The 19,023-nt window shown below is 60.8% G+C and overlaps 1 protein-coding gene across 4 annotated transcripts in view; it reads right to left on the minus strand.

The window, feature by feature from the left end:
• Positions 1-19,023, minus strand: part of TNS1 (tensin 1) — a 61,844-nt gene that overhangs the window by 22,749 nt on the left and 20,072 nt on the right. For 2 of the 4 annotated variants that reach the window (XM_086466052.1, XM_086466051.1), the window contains exons 5-17: positions 17,077-17,118; positions 14,297-14,346; positions 13,796-13,967; positions 13,433-13,483; positions 12,785-12,907; positions 12,403-12,467; positions 12,198-12,281; positions 11,971-12,083; positions 11,247-11,307; positions 9,941-10,016; positions 9,674-9,803; positions 9,202-9,267; positions 8,534-8,695 (exon numbers count right to left, since the gene is read on the minus strand). In XM_086466052.1, coding sequence (XP_086322178.1) covers positions 8,534-8,695; positions 9,202-9,267; positions 9,674-9,803; positions 9,941-10,016; positions 11,247-11,307; positions 11,971-12,083; positions 12,198-12,281; positions 12,403-12,467; positions 12,785-12,907; positions 13,433-13,483; positions 13,796-13,967; positions 14,297-14,346; positions 17,077-17,118 — 1,195 coding nt within the window. Of the gene's footprint in view, positions 1-8,533; positions 8,696-9,201; positions 9,268-9,673; positions 9,804-9,940; positions 10,017-11,246; positions 11,308-11,970; positions 12,084-12,197; positions 12,282-12,402; positions 12,468-12,784; positions 12,908-13,432; positions 13,484-13,795; positions 13,968-14,296; positions 14,347-17,076; positions 17,119-19,023 lie in introns of those variants that run through there. The other 2 variants (XM_086466053.1, XM_086466054.1) reach the window with 2 other exon arrangements.

Here is a 19,023-nt window from a genome sequence, read left to right on the forward strand (position 1 = left end):
GCTCCACTGGGATTCACCAAATATCCCTCCCCGGTTCCAGGCGCCATTCCTGGCAATTCCCCTCCATGGCTGGTGAGGGCTGGGGCTGCCCACACAGTCGGCCATTGCTGCTCCACAGGGCTCAGGTGACCCCAAAGGGCTACATGGCACCAGGGAGGCGAATTGGGAGGGTGGGGGAGATGCATCATGGGTTGTAGGAGGATGGGTGGAGGCAGTCAGGATCTGGCCTTGTAGCTCTGCGTGTCTCCAGCTGGATGGATGTGCTCAGCCCAAGGGTGAAGGACAGATGAACCATGGACCCACCTTCCCTCTCCCTGCCCGCTCTCCTCCCAGATGATGCACAGATCCAGCCAGCCGCCCATCCTTGACATTTTCTTCCCGGGCTACAGACAGACTCCCACCCTTTCTGTCCTCACCCTTCCCTCTCTCAGGCTGGGTGGATCTGCCCCAGACCTTTCCTCGCAGCTGGACGCTGCCCCAAAGCTCCCACACAGGCAGCGCCTCTGTCCAACCCCAAACATGCAGCATCTCCTCCCCAGGGAGGCACCGAGCACCCCTGCACCGTGATTGAAAGCCGGTGCAAGAAGCCAGCTCTGCTCCGCAGCCCCAGAAGGATGGGGGCGCAGTCGGGGCACAGCAGCATCACCACCAGCAATCCTGCACCCCAGCTCTGAGCCCCGCCCAGCTCCCACCACCCCCAGCAGAACCAACAACCACTGCACCCTTTAAACTTTTCCAAATGGGGCAGCCAGATTTTAGGGGCACAGGGAGTCCCCGGCCACCAAGACAGCAATAGGGATGGCCCCCACACTGTCTCCCCCCGCCCTGCCGGAGTGTGCGCGGCACCAGCCAGGCTGCAGATTCTTGTTTTTCCAGCTCCCTGCCGAGGTTTCCTGGAAGGGCCCGCGAGCAGTGTTAAACACTTTCTTTTGGAGGAAAAAATGACTCTTCCCTGGCGGGGGGCCAGGCAGCTGACTCAGGGACGGAAGACGGCCCTAACGCGATAGTGTGAAATCAGAGCTCTCCTATCTGCAAGCAAAACACTTCCGAAAGCCAGCCCCAAGCCAGGACGGCTTAACCAGTCCCACCACTGCACCAGCGCCCCAGCAGCTCTTGTGTCACTGACCCTCCTTGCCGTAAAGCAGAGGGGGGCAATAACACCCAGTACGAGTCCTAACAAGTCAGGGCCCCCTCCTCGCCACTGATTTTCCACTCCCAAATCCAGCAGCATCCCAAAGAAGCAGCCGAGCCCCAAAGTCCCCCCTTGGCTTGAAGGTGCCCCAGGATCACACAACGAGGTCCTCTCCAGGAAAGGATGAGGATGGGGGTCCACAATTTCTCCCAGAGACCCAGAGCTCCTTCATCCAGCCAGTGTAGCCAGAAACGAGCAGCATTTGCCTCCACAACACCTCCCATACCAGGGAAAAGGGGGACAGAAGGAGGGAATCCCTTCCTGTGGAGGGAGAATGGAAAAAGCAGCATGTCCAGCACCATCGTCAATGCCAGAGAGGCTGAGATATCGTCTGGAGCTGGGGAAAAGCCCCAGCCCTCCTGTCTGATGGCAGTGATGGGTGCTGGCCGGTCCCGGTAAACAGGGCAAGAGCCAGGGTGGGGGCTGGGATAAATAGGGCAGGGGAATAGAAAGGAAAAGGGAATAAATAAATATAAATGAAAGCACGTGGTGCGACGGGAGAAAATAGCTGGGAAAGGCTTTAATTAGACTGTGGGTTGGGCACCACCCCACAGCTGGGAGACATGTCTCAAAGTGGGGTCAGGATGGGGCATGACGTCGTTCACAGCAGAGCAGAAAGCCCCAAGCACTCTGTCCCACCTTCCCCAGACCCTCCAGCCTGGCAGGAACATGGAGAGTCTGGTGCCCACCCCCCCTCAAGCGCAGTATCAGGGTAGCAAGCAAGGAAGGGGTTGTGAAACCTCCACTATCAGCCAAGCCCTCATCCCATGGCTGCTCTGCCCCACACCTGACTGCCCACCCTCGTCCCCATGCATTCCCTGGGCTCTGATGTCAAGAGCCAAATCCTGCTGTTCCCCGCTACTCCCTGGCCCCCTCCACCATCCCTGGGCCATGCTATCGCTCATATGACCATCTATTGCTTGTCACCTAAGTTGAATAAAATCCCCCCAAAAAAGACCAAGGGAAGAGGGCACAGGTTGCCTTAGCCAAAGCAGCCACCCCCAAAGCAGCAGGCTCCCAGGTCCCCATTTGCAAAGCGTTTGCAGCTCCTGGCAAGGTCAGATTTTGTTGCTGAAGGTCAGAGCGGCTCCAGCCTGGCAGGCTGTGCCATCCCAGTGTGGGTTGGGTTTGCCCAGGGCTCAGCCCCAAACACAGCTCTGCTCCGACTCTTATCTGCTCCAGCTGTATCAAGGTGGTTGGGGAAGTATTGAGACCAGCCTGGTCCTAGCCCTGCTGCTAGGCTTGCTGTCCCAGCAGAGCAATGCTCTGCTTTCTCCCTCCCCAGCACCCTGTGGCTACGCCTGGAAGAAAAACTGGTCCAGGGCACGTGTGACAAGAGGAATGGGGATCAGCTCACATCCCAAAAATCCCAGCCACCTGCCTCAACACCCAGTGGGGTGCACCATACAGCATCATACACCAGCACAAATTCTGGCTGCGGGTCTGCACCAGTGCAGAGGATAAGGCTGGGGCACCACTGTTTCTCCCCTGGTCTTGCCCCCCGCAGCATCCCACCTGCCACCTCCACTCCCCACCACCTAGAGCCCTGGCCCCAGGACATCTCTGGAGCATCAGCCGGCAGGGAAAATCCTGGGGTCCCGGAACCCTTTGTAACATGAAGGATGCGGGCTGAGTCCCATGGGAAAGAGCTCAGCCCCCCAGCTCTGGTTTCATCCTGAGCCCGTATCTGGGCAAGTTGTATCTGATGGCAAGAAGTAATCCCAGCCCCTGAGCCGTGGGTCACCATAGCCATGAATTCCCCACCCACCCCCATCCCATCCGGCTCAAAGAAAAGCAAAGTCAGGACTTACCAAAGGGGACCGGGAAGAAAAGATCCCAGGCGAAGAGAAGGAGCGGGCAGCAAAATCCCTTTCCTTCGCCCCTTCCAGCACCAGAGCCTTCCAGGGGGACCTGGCGCGGTGGCAGCTCGAACGGCGTCCACGGCCGGCTCCGTGTGCCCGTCCAGGACAGGAGCCGACGGCCCGGAGCTGGCTTTGGTTGGCGTTTGTCCCTTTGGCTTTGCTTTCCCTATTCCCTCCCCAGCTCCGTGTCCCGCGGGGCCGGCGAGAGGGGCACCCCGGCGGCAGCGGGGCGCCGGGGCGGGGGGGGGGGGGGGGGGCTCGGGTACGGGGTACCCCCGGGACACAGGGAGGATGGAGGAGAGGAAGGCGGCAGAGGCAGGAGATGGGCTGGCGGCGAGGAGGTGCGGCTGTGCTCCCCTCCGCCCCGGACCACACAGGGACCAGCGGGAGGGGAAGGGGAGAGGAGCGGTGGGGAAGGCGGCTGGGGGCCGCCCAAGGCTAAGCCCCAGCCCGGGTTAACCCCAGCGAGGTGCGGGGAGGGTGAGAGCCACTGAGGGAGGACGGCCGGACAGACAGCTCCTAGCTATGAATATTAACTACTTCCTCTACAGGCAGGGCTGCGCCGCGTTAACTGTTTCCTAGGCACGACAGACAGACGGACGGACAGCTGGACAGTCTACCCACCCCGCACCGGGTGCTGAGCATCACCCTGCTGGATGACCCACACACACACGTCACACCTGCCCCCGTAAAGCAACGACACATTCGGGGTGGCGATGTCCTATTAAGCCACACGCGATGCTGTAACCCAGCCGGGTCTGCAAACCCAAATGTCTTGCTGGAGACTTGAGTTTCTCCATCCTAAATAAATACGCAACCAAAGAGGAGTGGAAATCTGCCGCGGCTGAGCCACCGACCCCACCAGCGCCAAAGCCGACCCGTTTTCATAACCCCCTTTCCCTGCTCCACCAGTGCCGTGGCACAGCGTGGATGTGCAGCACCGGTTTTGGGACGGCACACGCCACCCTGTCATGTGGCAGGAGGCACAGCACGGAGCCTGTCCACTCCGGAGCCACCTGCAACCACGCTGCTCCATCCCAGGCAAAATCCATGCTGAAATGGTGCTGACAATTTGCCGGTCCAGGCGACAGTGAGCCCACCCCATGTCTGGGCTCCTGCTTGAACCCATGCTCAAGCCTCCACTCCTCCATTGATCCAACATATTCAGCAAAACACAAGGCTCCCTCCAGTCAATCCCCCAAATCGTGCATTTCCCACACTCCCACGAATGACGGCAGGGGATGAGAGCAGTGTTTCCAGCCAGCCCCCTGACTCACAGCCCCATTTGCTCCCAAATAGTGGCACACGCCAAGTCAGCATCCTCCCAAAACCTCTGAGGTTTGCTTGCTTCTCTGCCATTTTATTTTTTGCCCCGGTTGTGCAGCTGCGGGCAGCCTGCAGGAGGGCAGGCCAAGAGCTCCCCACTCCAGCCCGGCTGCCCGGAGACAGCCCCAGCCCCACACACACGCACTCTGGCAGGTTCTGACTTCAAGGCTGATTTAAAGGAGGAGGAGAAGAGGCTGTGCTTCCACCAGCCTGTCACTCCCTGCATCCCAGCTGTGCCTGGTTGACAGTCCCAGGAGGACTAAACCCCATCACCGCCCCCCCCATCACAACCCCAAATACCAGGTCAGAGGACAGACTCTGCCCTGGGAGCAGCCACACTCCAGCTGAAATGTCTAGCCAAGCCCCTATACGCTCCAGCGTTTCTCCCACGGGAAACAACCAGAAGCAAGGGGGAGACACTCCTTGTGGATGCCCACCGAGCCCAGCCAGGTCCCCACTAGCCCCCAAAACACCCACCCCACCAAGCCTTTACCTTGCTGTGGCCACAGCAGAGAGCAGCGGAGAGGGGCGGGATGGGGAGGGGGAAGCAGATTCCTTCAGCTTTAGTCAGCTGGCGAAGGCGAGAGGAGAGCCAGCAGCTCCCCTCCCCACCGAGCCTGGCCAGGGGACGATCCAGCCGCGGGGGGGGAGAGCAGCAGCCCGCCGCCGGCAGCTCCAGCGATGGATTTAACAGCTCTGGCCTGGCCCATTTGGCTCTCCACCTCTGCACAGCCTGGCTCACCCTCCTGGGCAGCCTCAGCCCCAGATAAGTGGGGCAGGATTTGACCCCACTAACGAAGATGCACTCCATGAGATGCCCACCGGCCCCATCTAGGGGCTTGCTGCCCCACGGAAAGGTGCAGGATGAGCATCCAGCTCGATTTGGGGGGCTCTGGGACTCCCTGACCTTTGCTACACAGGTTTCAGGCTCTGCTGTGACCTCCCATCCCCGGAGGGGTGGGATGCTCATCCCGCTCCCCACCCCGGCCAGCCCTGCCCTGCGAACAGGGCTGAGCTGCAGGGGAGCCCCGCGCCAGAACCATGACTCGGGTGGGGATTTAGCAAGTCTCCTGCAGATGTTGGATTTGGCCAGGCCCTGGCCACGCCCCCTTCCAGCCCTGGTAAAAAGGGGAGGTGGGCAGGGCCAGCCCCGCATCAGGGACAGGGATGGTACAGAGGTGGGAGGCAGGGAGAGGGAGTGGATGCTGGGTGCCACAGAACCAGTCAGGGTTGGTCCAAGGGCCAGTCATTACAGGGAGCCGCTGGGTCAGGGACACACACCCATCCCTTTCGCATTGTTTCACACCAACCTCAGGATGGCAGAGCCTAGTGTCCCCCCACGATGGTCACACATCCAGACCCTGGGGACAACCCCTTCACGGTCTCACCAGCACCCTGTTCTCCATCAGCATTGGTTTTCTCAGCAAAACCAAACCAGGCCACAGATGTTCCCCACCCAGATTTGCCCAGTGCCTCTGCGGTACCCCAAAAATTTATCTGCGGCTATTCTGCAACCAGGTGCAAACCCAGCAGTACTGCATCCAGCCTCAGGTCTACTCCTGCCTCCCTGGAGCCAGCCTGGCCCCCCCAAGAAAGCCACCATGGTGCTGGCAAAGCAACCTTCATCCACCCTGGATAAAGGACATCTGAACCCCGAAACCAGCCAAAGGAAGAAGCACCCCATCACCACCCTTCAGCCTCCTAACACCCTCTCAGCCAACTGACAGCTATGGGGACCGCAGCAGGAACCCACCACGCAGCCGATGTTGACCCCAAAGCCCCTTCGAGGAGGGGGAAAGAGGGCAGGCAGAGACGCTTGCCTCTGCCTTGCCACGCTGGGGTGGATGATGGGCAGTGGGATGGGGCTGTGGAGGTATCCCAGCACACCCCACTCTTGCTAAGGACCACGGGGCAGCCTGAGCCCAGCGGACAGCAGGGACTTTGCCTGGATAAGGTGGGCGGGTGAGCTTGCTGGTGGGGCCAGCCTGTGCCATGGGGGTGGTTCGCAGAGCAGCCCCAGCCTGCTGGACCCAGCCAGGTCCCCTCAGCCAGAGAGCAAGATGTGGGGTTCAGATTCCCCTCTCACGCCCCCTTGCTCTCGGCAAGCTTGGTCAGCCAGCAACCCTGCTGCGACTCAGTTTCCCCTTCCCCAAGCCCCCACGGATAAGCACAGTGGAAGTGAGGAGAACGCCAGGACAGGCACAAATCCCAGCCATCCACGTACCCCTCCAGCTTTGGGGTCCCGCAGGGTAATCCCACCCTGTCAGGCACACCCCCTCCCAGCCCATATTGGTGCCCCATGCTGAGCCAAAACTGCCGCAGAAAGGGCATCCACCTCCACCGAGGGCAGCTGTGGCCAGCAGAGATGCAGTGCAGAGGGGACCCACCGTTTGGCAGGCGATCCCGATCCCGTCGGCCCGGGCTGCAGCACCAGTCTGCGGGGAGCCTTCGCTGAGCAGCGGGGACGGGCAGTGGCAGGGACAAGGAGCAGCGGCTGATCCCAGCCCGGTGTGGGTCCTGGTGCCAGCCTCACCCCCCCACTCCGCCCCCGGCCGCCGCTCACTCGCGCCTGGTGGTGCCAAAAATGTGGCGTGCAATTCCCTGACCAAATAAGGCGAGAACAACCATAAACAGGGACCCCCCCTTGCACAACCAGGCACGAGGGTCCCCATCCCAGCGTGGGACAGGCTGGAGAAAATGAAAAGTGCCGACAGAGAGGGAGAAAGACAGGAACCTCCCCGAGCCCATAACAGCTCTCCCCACCGTTGCTCAAGGTGCCCCACGGGGTGGCCAGGGGGAGACCCCCTATAGATGGGCTGTCTCGCAGCTGCCTCCACTGGCACGGGTGGGAGGGCAGCCTCCTGCCTGTGTCTTCGTCCTCCGGCAGTCCCAGGTCATCCCCAAACCAGGACAGTGTTTGCAAATCTAAGATCCCCCATTCCCCATCGCCACCCTCCCTGCGGGGAGGACGGCCCAGTCAGCACAGGGAGGGACCTCCACAGCCCCGACACCCACCAAGAGCCACAAGAGGGGACGGAAAGGAGCCTTGGGGTACCTCTGCAGCACTAACACCCACCGAGACCCCCCAGGACAGGACAGAGAGGAGCCCTGGGGTACCTCTGAAGTACTGCAAGGGGCTGGGAGTGCAGCAGCTCTGCCCCGGGCGCCAGAGGGGAACACACATGCACTGAGGCACTTGGGTCTCTGCAGGCAGGAAGGGGTTGCCAGCCAGTTCAGGACAGCGGCAGAGACGTGGTCTGAGCTCATGGTGGGGACCCATGTCCCCTCCCCTCAGGGCCAGACCCACAGCTCCCCAGCTCCCAACACATAGCTGAGCCCGCGTGTCACGAGTTGCCTGTTTACTGCCCCGTGCCAAGGCATGTGCCTGTGCCAGCTCCGCGCAGCTGCCCTCTGTCTTACTCCATGGGCAGAGACTCCCTTGCCCGCCCCAGGCTCCCAGAGCCCCCACCCTCCCCAGCAAGCCCAGCCAGCCACAGTTCCCACTCAGAGCAGACAGTGACCTTCAGGGACATCGGGGACCGCAGCTGTCCCCACTCCAGGGATGCCTGTCCAGGAAAGCTCAGGCATCTGCTTGGCCACAAGTGTCCTTGCTGCCGGGACGGGGGCCCACCACCCTTCGACATACAAGTACTGCCTGTTCCTGCCAAGAGGGTGGCAGTGGCTGACTCACTGCATCCAAATGGGTGCTCAAGGGGCTTTTCCCAGATCCGAGAAATGGTGCGGACACTCCAGGGCCAGTGAGGCATCCTCATCCCCCAGGGGAAACTGAGGCACAGCTACGTCCCATCATGCTCGCACCATGAGAAAGGAGCTGGGAGATCTAATGGTTCCCCGTGAGGTCCTGCTCTTGACAGACTTGGGGTTTGGGTTTCCCAAAGCTCTGGGGCATAAACTGGGACTGGACCCTGCTCCATGCAAATAGACCACAAGCACCAAAACAAAGAGCCTGAGCGCCCTGGCACGACAGCAGGAGAGAAAGTCCACAAGATCTTCTTCTCCCATCGCAAGGCCACACTCCTCCCAGCAGCGGCTGCCTGCTCCCAGCTCTGCTGCCCACCTGCATCCCCCTCCCTGGGGTGGGGCGGATTCCCATGAGGACACTTCGGCCACCGACCGCCCTGTGAGCCCTAACCTTTCTCCAGGTGCTTGCCAGGCAGGGGCGGCTCAGCCCAGGCACCCTCCACACTGTCCTCACGCTGGATGTTGAAGTTCTCGTAGGAGTCCCAGCGGATGAGCGGGTCGGACGTGTTGTAGTCCACAGAAACACTGGGCCCGTTCTCCAGGTGCTCCATGCCTGCGAAGAGGCAAGATGGTCAGTCGGGGTGACGATGGAGCCAGTGCGGGTGGGACAGGTGGAGGAGATGGAGAGAAGGTGCAGGCAAGGGAAAAAGGGCATGAGCCACAGGGCAAGGTAGGAGTCATGTAAGAACGGGGGCACTGAGAGAGAGGGATGGGCATGGGATGTACATCAACACCCACAAACAAAGCGTACAAGGCTGGCTGGGGCTTTTGGAATTGCCTAGGGAGAAGTAGATGGACTGATAGTGAGTGCGCCTAGGTCTGGGCTTTTTGGGCAGGGGAAGGTCCATTCCCAAGCACCCCCTCCCTCTCTCCCAGGCCAGCAAGGACACCCATCGGTGCTCCTAGATCAGCATCACTGCCTGGACCCCTCATCCCACTCTGGCGACAAAGGGACTGCAAACGGGAAGGTGGCAGAGGAGGCAGCAGGGGATAGAGATCGGGAGCGGGAAAGGAGCCAGCATCCAGTTCTGAACCCCCACAGTGGTGAGCCAGCCATACCTTGGATCTTCTCAGGGCCATAGGAGAACACGAACTCCACCTTCCCGTACTCAGGGAAGCGGTCATCTGGCAGGGAGAGAGCAGAGCAAAGGGGCCATCTCCATCTATCCATCCATCCATCCATCCATCCATCCATCCCTCCCTCCAACAGCACCCAGACAGCCCCACCAAACATGCCTGCAGGCCAGCTCAAGGCCAGGGGCTGGCAGGGAATTCCTGGCACAGGGCAGCGCATCTCAGCCCCCAAAACAACTCCAAGGCAGCCCCTTGGCATTGGTACTGGTTTTCGCAATGAAGGGGATGATGCTGCCACCAGTCCCTGAGCAGCACTGCAGCCTGCGGATGGAGCAGGGGTGCCCTGCTTCGTCAGGGGCAGATTTGGGGTGGGTGCCCACACGTCCCCATGACAGAAGCAGCATCAGAGGGCATCAGGAGCAGGGAGTCTGGAGTGGGGAGGTGGCGGGGCGGTTACCTCTGAAGGCCTCGTCCAGGTCCTCCTTGCCAAAGACGATGTCGAGGTCATGCACGGCGCACGTGTGGAACTGCACACGGAAAATCACGTCGCGGGTCGGGCTGCGAAACTTCTTGTGGTAACACTTCAGCTGCAGAGGGGAGTGTGGATGGGCTGTCAGGACAAGCCCCCAGAGCTGGGCAAGGGGAAACTGGGGAGTCCCAAGGCACGAGGACCACCCATCCCCCAGCTGTTCCCCATGCAGGGGGCTGAGCTGAGGTTCCTTACCAAGATATCACCCTTGAGGAGCAAGCCAGGCTCGATGGTGATGCAGATGCCCGTCTGGCTGTCTCCTTGCACGTTGCTGCAGAGGAACAGCGGGAGGACATGAGCGGCAGGGCAGAGCCCCCCAAGAGCTCCCAGCACCACCTCCACCAGCCCCTTCCACCCAAATCCAGTCAGGAAAGGCACAAAGCACAGAGCTGGCCCTCTCGGTGACAGAGCAGGGTTCTGTCCCCCACCCCAAGGTGCACTCATTCCCAGAGGAAGGAGGACAGGAAGGGGAAACTGAGGCACAGCTCGATGAGAGTGCTAAAAATCCTGGGTGGGAGGGTTTGAGCAGGGTCAGAGTACTGAGGCTGGGCTGTCAGCCATCATCCCAGCTCCCATGGGTCAAGCAGGACAGGGGATGCAGAGGGAGAGCTCTCGGAGAAGGCTCCCCTCCCTACCTCAGTTTCCCTGCCAGAAGCCCTCCCCTCCCCGGGGGCACCAAAGGGCTGCCTCCAGGCGGTGGCGTCGGCAGTGGGGGATGAGGGAAGAAGGGAGTTGGATTTCACAGGCAAGATAAACCTGGAGTTTATTACCAGCATCCCATAAACAGGCTATTAAAAGCTAAAAGGCAAGGCTGGGATGGCAGTAAATCTCAGCTAACGGGGACGCCCGGCTGCGGGGAAGGGAGATCACGGTTCAGGGGGGTGCAATGGGAATACCATCAAGGCGAGGGGCTCTGCTCCCTCCAGGGGGGCCAGGAGCTGGGGGTCCCAGGCTGGGATGCAGCCCCAGCAGAGCATCTGAGTGGCTGCTGGAATCGGCTCCTGCTTTGCCTTTGCCAGCGCCTGCTCCCAGGAGCAGTGCTGGAAAATGTTGGCGGGGTAAATCATGGGGAGGTTAAAAGGCAGGGGAAACTTTTCTTTGGGAAAGAAAGAGGGCTTTGAGGACTAACCGGGGCAGCAGAAGCAGTTATTTGGGCAGGGAGAGGAGAAACACCTCCATCTCCCAAAGAGTTGTCCCCATCCCTGTCCCCGCTCCCTCCGGGGACACCCAGCCCCAGGCTCTGCGCAGCCCCGGGCTCCCTCTACTGATACGCAGAGTCACTACAGCCCTCCCAGCAGAAGGGCCCAGTACAGACCAGTATAGCCAGTTACCACCTCCAAGGCAAAGGAAGCCCCTTTTTTTCAGTTCCCTGGACCCCAAACAGACTAAGCACAGGACACCAGACCAGTGGAGACTTGTTCTTGGCCCTCTCCATCTCCCCCCACTTGCCAAGCCCCCCACGCTGGGAAGGAGGGAAGCCCCACAGCAAGAAGATAGTTACTAGATCCCCGAGGTGTAGACGGGCTGCATGGCCTGGTAGATTTTCAGGAAGGGCCGACAACCTGGAAGACATCAAGGCGGGGAGAGAAGGCATGCTGCTGTTAGCCGGCAGGGCGGAGGGGCCGAGGCAGGGATTAGTCACGGGGGAGAAATCCAAACAGGGAGGGAGCCAAGGCAAACAGCCGCTCCCCGCCCCGGCTGGCCCACACCGGCCATGGGCAACATCTGGGATGGGCAGAAAGGGATGCTCCGGATGGCGTGGGAAAGGGGGAAAGCCTCTATAGCCAAGTTTGGGTCCTGTAGGACATGGGGCAAGCGCTGGGCTGGGGATGGAGGTGGGATGATGGGGATGATGGTCTCTCAGAGAAGGATCACTTCTGGGTATCAGCCCTGGCTGCGGTGCTACACCTTGAACCCCAATCTGGTGCCATCCTCCAATAAGCCATCAGAAAAGCCTTGTCACCCCACAGCTCAGGTTAGTGCCCAGCCCCAGAAGCCCTGCACAGGGTGGGCACCCCTCAAAGGCATCTCTGTGGGAAAAGGGTAGCACACTGCTACAGTGACCAGTTATGGAGAGGGCACATCCCCTGAGAGGAAAAGGGAAATTCAAATTGCTGAGGAAATCGTGGAAAATATCCCCGATGGACAGCAAGCCTAGCCAGGCAGCGTGGGGTAGTGGTGTGTGCGTGGGAGCTGGGCTGGGGGGAGGTGTGAGGGGCACCTACCGCCTTTCGACTCGAAGTTGGGGATGCCGTGCATGATGACGTGGTGGAGGAAGAGGGGCTTGTTGTTCATCTTGATGCTGCCAGAGAGGAGCCCACTGAAGTAATGGATGTACCTGGAAGGTAGACAGGCAGTTCAGGGGCAGGACCCACAGCAGAGCACCACCCTTAGCCCCCCTGCATTCAACCGCCCCAGCCACGGGAGCAAAACCCAGCCTGCCAGGACCCACCTCTTCTGCGATGGCTGTCCCACCGGCACTATCTTGTCCTCATAGAAGCGCTTCATGGCAAACCTGTCCAGAGCCTGGTCAGCACTGCGAGGATGGAACAACAGATGAGGCTGAAGTAAAGCAACAGCACCAGCACCCCAGCACCGCCGGGATGGAGGTCAGCAGTGGGCCCCAGGGCCACCCTGGGATCGCGTATCCCTCTCACCTGGCTGAGATGTTGCTGTAGTGCATGTAGGCAGCCACCACCACCCCCAGCCGGCCGCGGTTCCCCTGCGGGCACACAGCAGAAGGGGCGTCATGGGGGCAGCAGTGCCTGCGAGCATCCGGGCATGGCCACCCCGCACACAGGCATGCACACACCAGTCCCTATACATATGCAGGAGCCCATATGCACACCCCAACCCTTATACAGATGCACCAGTGCACATGCATGGTGATGCCTACCCACAGCTCAAGCCACGAATCCCCACGTTTCTTGCATCCCTTGGCCTCTGAGGCTGCTCAGTCCCATCCCTGCAGCTCCCTGGTGTCCCCCCCCGGCCCCAGATCCCCATTACTGTGTGCCCCAGGCGCAGGATCCAACCCACCTTGTTGTGCAGCACCACCACATTGTGTGCTGCCGCGTTGAGCCACGTGTCCATGGCTTTGCAAATGCTGCAGATCTTCTCCAGCGCCGGGGTGTGCAGGTCAGGCCACCCAAAATCCAGCACCTGGGTGGTGGTGGGGAGGCAGCCAGGGGTCACATTGATGCTGGGCTCTGACCCTTCCATGGTCCCTACTCTGCCAGCATGCAAAGCCCAGGGCACATACCCAGGAGGGGTACCACTGCCTTGCCCTGACATGCCCCTCCCAGCCTCTCCCCCAACCCTGCACCCCACTGCCCACACCCCTGCCCTGGGGGCCATCAGAGTCCCAGATCTCAGCCTCGCTCTTGGTCACTCAGCTCAGCTGCCCAGGCCCACCCCATGGTCATGGAAGTGGTGACGATACCTTAGGGAGGTCTCCAAGAGGCCCCAACAGCCAGGTTTGGGCTGGGAATGGGGCGGGAGGGTTAAGCTGAGACCCCACAAACTCATTGGGAAGTCTTGGTGCTTTCCCTCCCCTGCTCCTCCACCCACTGGGTGGGATAGAAAAGGTGGCTGTTCCTTCCCCAAACAGCTTGCAGCAGGGAGCTGGTCCCACAGACAGCCCTGCCACAAGCCCGAGCCCCTCTGCTCCCCACAGCCATGACCCACCTTGGGGTGAAGTTTGCTGACATCGTGTCTCCGCTCAGAGAGGTTGAAAAGCTTCAGGGAAGAGGAAAGACAGAGTGAGGGGACACCTTCCTCCCTCTCTGCCACTCCCCACCTCTTCCTTACTTCAAAGCCTCCCCAAACCCCCACCATGAGAGGCTTCCCCAAACCCATTGACCCGAGTAACGCCTTGCCACGGGGCAGCGCAATGGCCAAAAACTCCCAGGCGTTCCATCGATCTTCGTGCAAAGACCCCACTCACCAAAGTCAAGCCCAGCTGGCAGCAAGGGTGCAGCACCCCATCCCCAGGACCTGAGCACCCCAACCCCTTCCCCAGCCTGGCAAGGACCCAGCCGTGCCCCTCACCACGTAGTTGTCCCCATGCTTGGACTTCAGCATGTGGGCCACCTCGCGGAGGTTACTGCAGAAACTGTGCTCCTCGGCTGTGCTGGGGTAGGAGACAGCGATGATCCGCTCCGTGATGTACACCAGGTCCAGCTCGCAGCTGCTCTCCATGGCTGCAGTCAGGCTCATGCTCCTGGTTGAGGGAGGGGACCACCATCAGGACATGGCATGGGGAGGGGACGCTGTGACCCTTCCCCACACTGCACGGCCCCTGGGGTTAAGTGAGATGGGCTGGGACACGTGGGGATGCAGCGGCAGGGCTGCTTGCAGCCTTTTCCCTGCTCCCAGGCCCATTGGGGTGTCTTGAGGACCCCAAGCTGGATCATGGTGGGTCATAACCCCTGTGTCTTCTCCATGGGAGCACCTCCCAGCTGTAGCACACCTGCAGAAGTAAAGTGTTGCTGGGAGGAAGGTTCAGCCAGGGCAGAGATGGTCACCAGAAGGGGAAACTGAAGCATCTACCTGGATGTTTTGCGGCGTGACTGCCCGCTCCTGGGGGATTTTGTGGCATCCTAAAGAACCAGAGAGGAAAAACAAATTACTGCCCTGACCCAGCCCACAGATAGCACAGGAGTCCTGCTAGAGCCGGGTGTGATGGGCTGCCAGAGCATCCCACCCCTATAACACCCTCAAAATATCACTGTCTCCAAATCCCATCCATTGAGCATCCTGGTGGCCCCAAATGCCCCGACAGCACCACCATGCCTCCACCATGGCCACAAGCAAAACCCAGCGCTTGCAACCCCAGCGCAGCTGGGACCAGCCATCACAGGCACTGTGGGGCCCGTGCCTTGGCACAGGCTCCCAGAGGACCTTTGAGGAGGATGCTGTGCGTGAAGGGACAGTCTAAGGTACGTTACGAGTCCCTCCGGTCTCAGACAGGCTCTGGGCACACACCTGGCAGGACAGAGCAGCCTTGGCCCTGCCCGGAGCAGGGGCAGGTTCGCTACACAAGCGACGGTGAGGAGCCAGCCAGGCACGACGGTTTGCTTTGGCCCCGGCTCTGCAGAGCCGAACGCTGGGAGGAAATGTTTGAGATCTCGGAGCAGGAAACTTCTATTTATGCATGTTCTCCGGCCTCAAGAATTTCATCTGCAGCCGGTTTGCTCGGTGACTTCGTGACCTCAGCCGAAAAACAAAGCAGGGTTTCCAAAAAAAACCACTAAGCAAAAACACACTCACACCTCAGTAGTTTTAGTATCTCCAGCTAATAAGCAGGAGTCATTTAAAGACTCATCTCACACAGGCAGCAAGTCCTGAGCCCCTGGAAGGATCCAGAAACAAGAGATGGACTCTGCAGCCAGCTCCTGGGATGCCCCTTTTGTCCCCCGAGCTGTGGGACCTGCTGCCACCCTCCTCTGAGCTGTGGCATCCCACAACCAGCAATGGGACAAGGTGGGAGAGGTTTCTCTGGTGCCCTTCACCCACGATCTCCCACCCAGCGCAGTCTCAGGGCTGCTCCCATGGGCAGCCAGCGTCACCCTCCAGCAGCTTCGTGTCCCCCTTTCAAGGTCAGGCTGCCCGGCGGAGCAGAGCTGGGCTCAGCAGCCGCAGGGCCTGGGCACAACGGTCTCCCCTCCCAGTCAAAGCCACTCCAGGAGGCGGCAGCCCCATCTGAGCACCCGGGGGGGTGTGGGCAGCAGTGATGATCCCCCCCTACACCTCCTCAGGGTGCCCCAAATCACCTGCACACCCCAGAAACCCTCAAGCATTGCTGGGGGCAAAGAAGGAGTTAAAATACAGCAAAAAGAGGGGTAAAACGTTGCCTGGGTAGAGCCAGGGAGCATGGAGCCAGCTTGGAACTGAGCGTGGGCTCACCCCTGCGTCACTCACCAGTCACCAGAATGGGACCCCCACCGCAGGCTCTGCTCTGCCCCAAACCTTCATTGCAGGAGATGTCTGGGATCCCCCACACACCCCCGCCAGCCAGGGGAGCCCTATCAACCCCTGTCACCCCACCCAGCCTCATCAGCCTCCCAAACCACAGCCTTGGAGCTGACATGGGGCAACCAGGACTCACCCGCCCCCTCCCGCCTGGGAAAACTGAGGCAGGCGAGGGGAGGGCGAGTGAGGCAGGGAAGCCAGCGCTCCTCTCCCTCTCCATACCTTGACAGCAGCGAGACCCTTGCTAATCCATTTCCATGGCATGACAGCTCTGCTCCCAGCACCCTCCCAGCCCCGAGGGGAGCAGGTGCCCACAGCCAGGGCCCTTCGACGTCCGTCCCACCGGCAGTAGCCCCCCCAGCTCTGCCCCACTTCCCCCCTGATCTAACCGCAGCCGCGCTGCCATCTCTGCTGCCAGCCCTTGCACGAGGAAGAGTCAGACTGCAATCAGCTGATAGGAACCAGCACTCGCGTTATTAAACACTCCTGTCCACCGCTGGGCTGGGAGACCCTGCAAAGGTCCCCTCTGGAGCAGAGACCCCAGCCAGGCCAGAATGTCCCAGTTCAGCCCAGTACAGGACAGGCTGGTCTGAGACGCATTGGGTCGAAGACCCCCCCAAGCCAGCCCTATCGAGCATCCGCCTCCCAGCCCCAGGCTGGTTCAGCATGTCCCCAGGATCTGGGCAGTATCTGAAACCCACAGGTCCCATCTGCTTGGAAAAGGTGATGCAAGCTACAAGAAAGGCTGCAGAAATACCAAGAAACTTCCCCAAAAGGGGGTTCCTGACTGTCCCGCTGGATTTTTCAAGCTGTGAATGAGTTCAGAGAGGGGTTGGAAACATGTCTTGGACAACCGAAGGGACGGGGCAAAGCCAGATCCCAGGTGAGGAAGGCCTTCACCCTCTTCTTCATGGGAACCTCCATCCCTCACATCCCAGCCCCAGCACGCAGGGAGGCCGGCAAGCTGGCTGCATGCAGGGGGAAACCATCCGGGTTGACTTTGGCAATGTATTTGTCTACACTGTCTTAGCAATTTCATGTCCACAGATTAAATAACATATCCCCGGCTCCGAGACAGGAAAGCCGGCTTTGCAGCAAAAGCCCCGGCCCCCTGCTCCACTGGGCTCCACCACCGCCTCTGCCACCGACCCTGGGCATCTCGTTTGGCCTTTGGCATGGCCATCATCACCTTGGCTGGCAGGGAGGGAGGTCCCAGGGATGTTGGGGGACCACAGGGGCATCCCAGGCTGAGGGATTTTGGCTGCGCAGGGAGTCCTTGTGGCAATGGGACAGGCACAAGTGATGCCCTGGGAGGTCTCGAGGCAGAGATCAGCCTCCCTGTGACAGGTAGCACTTACCAGGGTGCCTACCTGGTCCTTGATGCTCTCCCCTGGGGATGGCTGCAGGCAGGCAGGCAGGAGGAAGGGGAGGGTGAGAAAAAGGCAAGCAAGAGAGGAGAGAGAGAGATTGAGACAGAGACACGTGCACAGAGCAGGGGCCAGGGTCAAAAGTTCCCCCCAGCTATTTCTGGCCCTTCCTAGGAAATGCGCCACGGTCCCATTTCCTTCCCTGCCTGCCAATGTGTCCGCTCTTCCTAAAGGTCGGGAATCCCTCGAAACCCAAGCACTGAGCCTGGGCAATGCTCAGGTACCAAGGGTGCTGCCGTCCTGCCTCCCGGCAGCCGCCCCCCACGCTGGACCGCTGCTGTGGATGAAGAGCGCTTGGCTGAATCCTGTGCCTGCTCCGCAGTAGGCACCCAGTGCCCCCAACACCTCCAGGATTTCCACAGTCAGACCCTACAGCCCAGACGTAAACAAGAGGGCAAGCCCGACACAGCCCCATGCCCAGCCTGGCCACCGGCAGGCCCAGCTCTCCAAGATAAACCCAGCTCCACAGGGCTGGCAAAGACCCCAGCGGGAGCAGAGCAGGGGTCCAAGATGCTCAAAAAGGGGCAAAATTGTGACACACCGCTGGAGTCCATGGAGAGCTTTGAAGCGGGGCTGGGGACAGGAATTAACTCCCCAGAGTTGGGCAGAGTGTCTGGATCCCAAACATAAAGAGCAAGGGACAGACACCTCTGCCTGCGAACAGCTGATTGGGGTGGCTGGAGGGGCAGCGCAGCAAAGGGACCCAGCTGGGTGGCTTATAGGGGTCTTGGGACAAGGGGGACAGAGGGGACCCCAGAGACCAGCCTGCTCCAGTCCTGGCAGTGGGGCTGGCGCTGCCATTTCCAGCCACAGGACAGGGCAAACCCCCTTCGATTTCCTCCCGAAGCCACAGTAACGGTCCCAGCTCGAAGCCAACATGTTTTTGCTGGTGATAAGTGCTCGAGGAGGCTGACAGGGGTGGGGGGGTACAGGCAGAGATTAAACCCAGGCAGATAACCACTGCGGGGCCCCGGAGCGGGCAGCACGCTCTGCTCCCACCTCATCCCATCCCTCGCTTGGGCTCACGTGCTGCCCTCATGAGCTCGCAGGGGGCCAGCCTCTAAACCCACTTTTTGGGTGAGATCCCTGCCCGGCCATGGGGTGCCCAGCCCAGGACCTTGCGTGGGGCATGGCCACCCCAGCACTGCCAGGCTGCCGAGCCCAGAGCTGAAACCCTGCCAGGGCCTCCTCTCTCCTCGGCGCCTGCCCCAGCAAGTCTTGGCACACGTCCGGAGCAAGAAGGAAGGGCGGCTGCGCCAGCCCCAGGCAATGCCAGCCTCCCCGCCGCCATCTGCCCGCTCTGCCTGCCACCACGGGCACAGCCAGGATGGGGACGGGGCAGGGGGGCTGCTCTGCCAGCAAGATGCTGCCTGGTGGGCACCACCATGCCATGCTTCCCAAATCTCTGCCCTGGGCATGATCCTGCTCCCGGCACCATCCCAGTGTCCTGCCATCCCCAGAGCCCTGCCGTGGCCCAAAGCAGTGTGGCAAGGGAGCACAGCTGCCCACCCAGCACCCCCGCACCCATTGTCCCCACATCAAGGTGAACGGAGATGGGGCGCCCAGCTGTTTTCCCGGTGTCTGGAGAGGTCAGGGTAGGAAGGGCTGTTTCACCCTGGCCCCAGCTCTCATTAAAAGTCCCCTGGAGGGACAAAAGAAGGGGGTGACAATAACAAGGGCTGCAAAAGCACAGCCTTAGGCGCCTGGAGCCAAAGGCACATCTGGTACAGCCATCTCCGGGCGTGCAAGAAACCGCCCCGACTCTGGCCAGGGAGGGGAGGCCCATGGCGCCAAGGGACCCCAGAGCCCAGGCTGGTCACGTCCCATCTGCCTGTCCCTCTCAGCAATCCCAGAAGCCCCTCTTCCCCAAAAGCTCCA

Source organism: Leptosomus discolor, chromosome 5 (assembly GCF_034619465.1).
Source record: "Leptosomus discolor isolate bLepDis1 chromosome 5, bLepDis1.hap2, whole genome shotgun sequence".
NCBI lineage: Eukaryota > Metazoa > Chordata > Aves > Leptosomiformes > Leptosomidae > Leptosomus > Leptosomus discolor.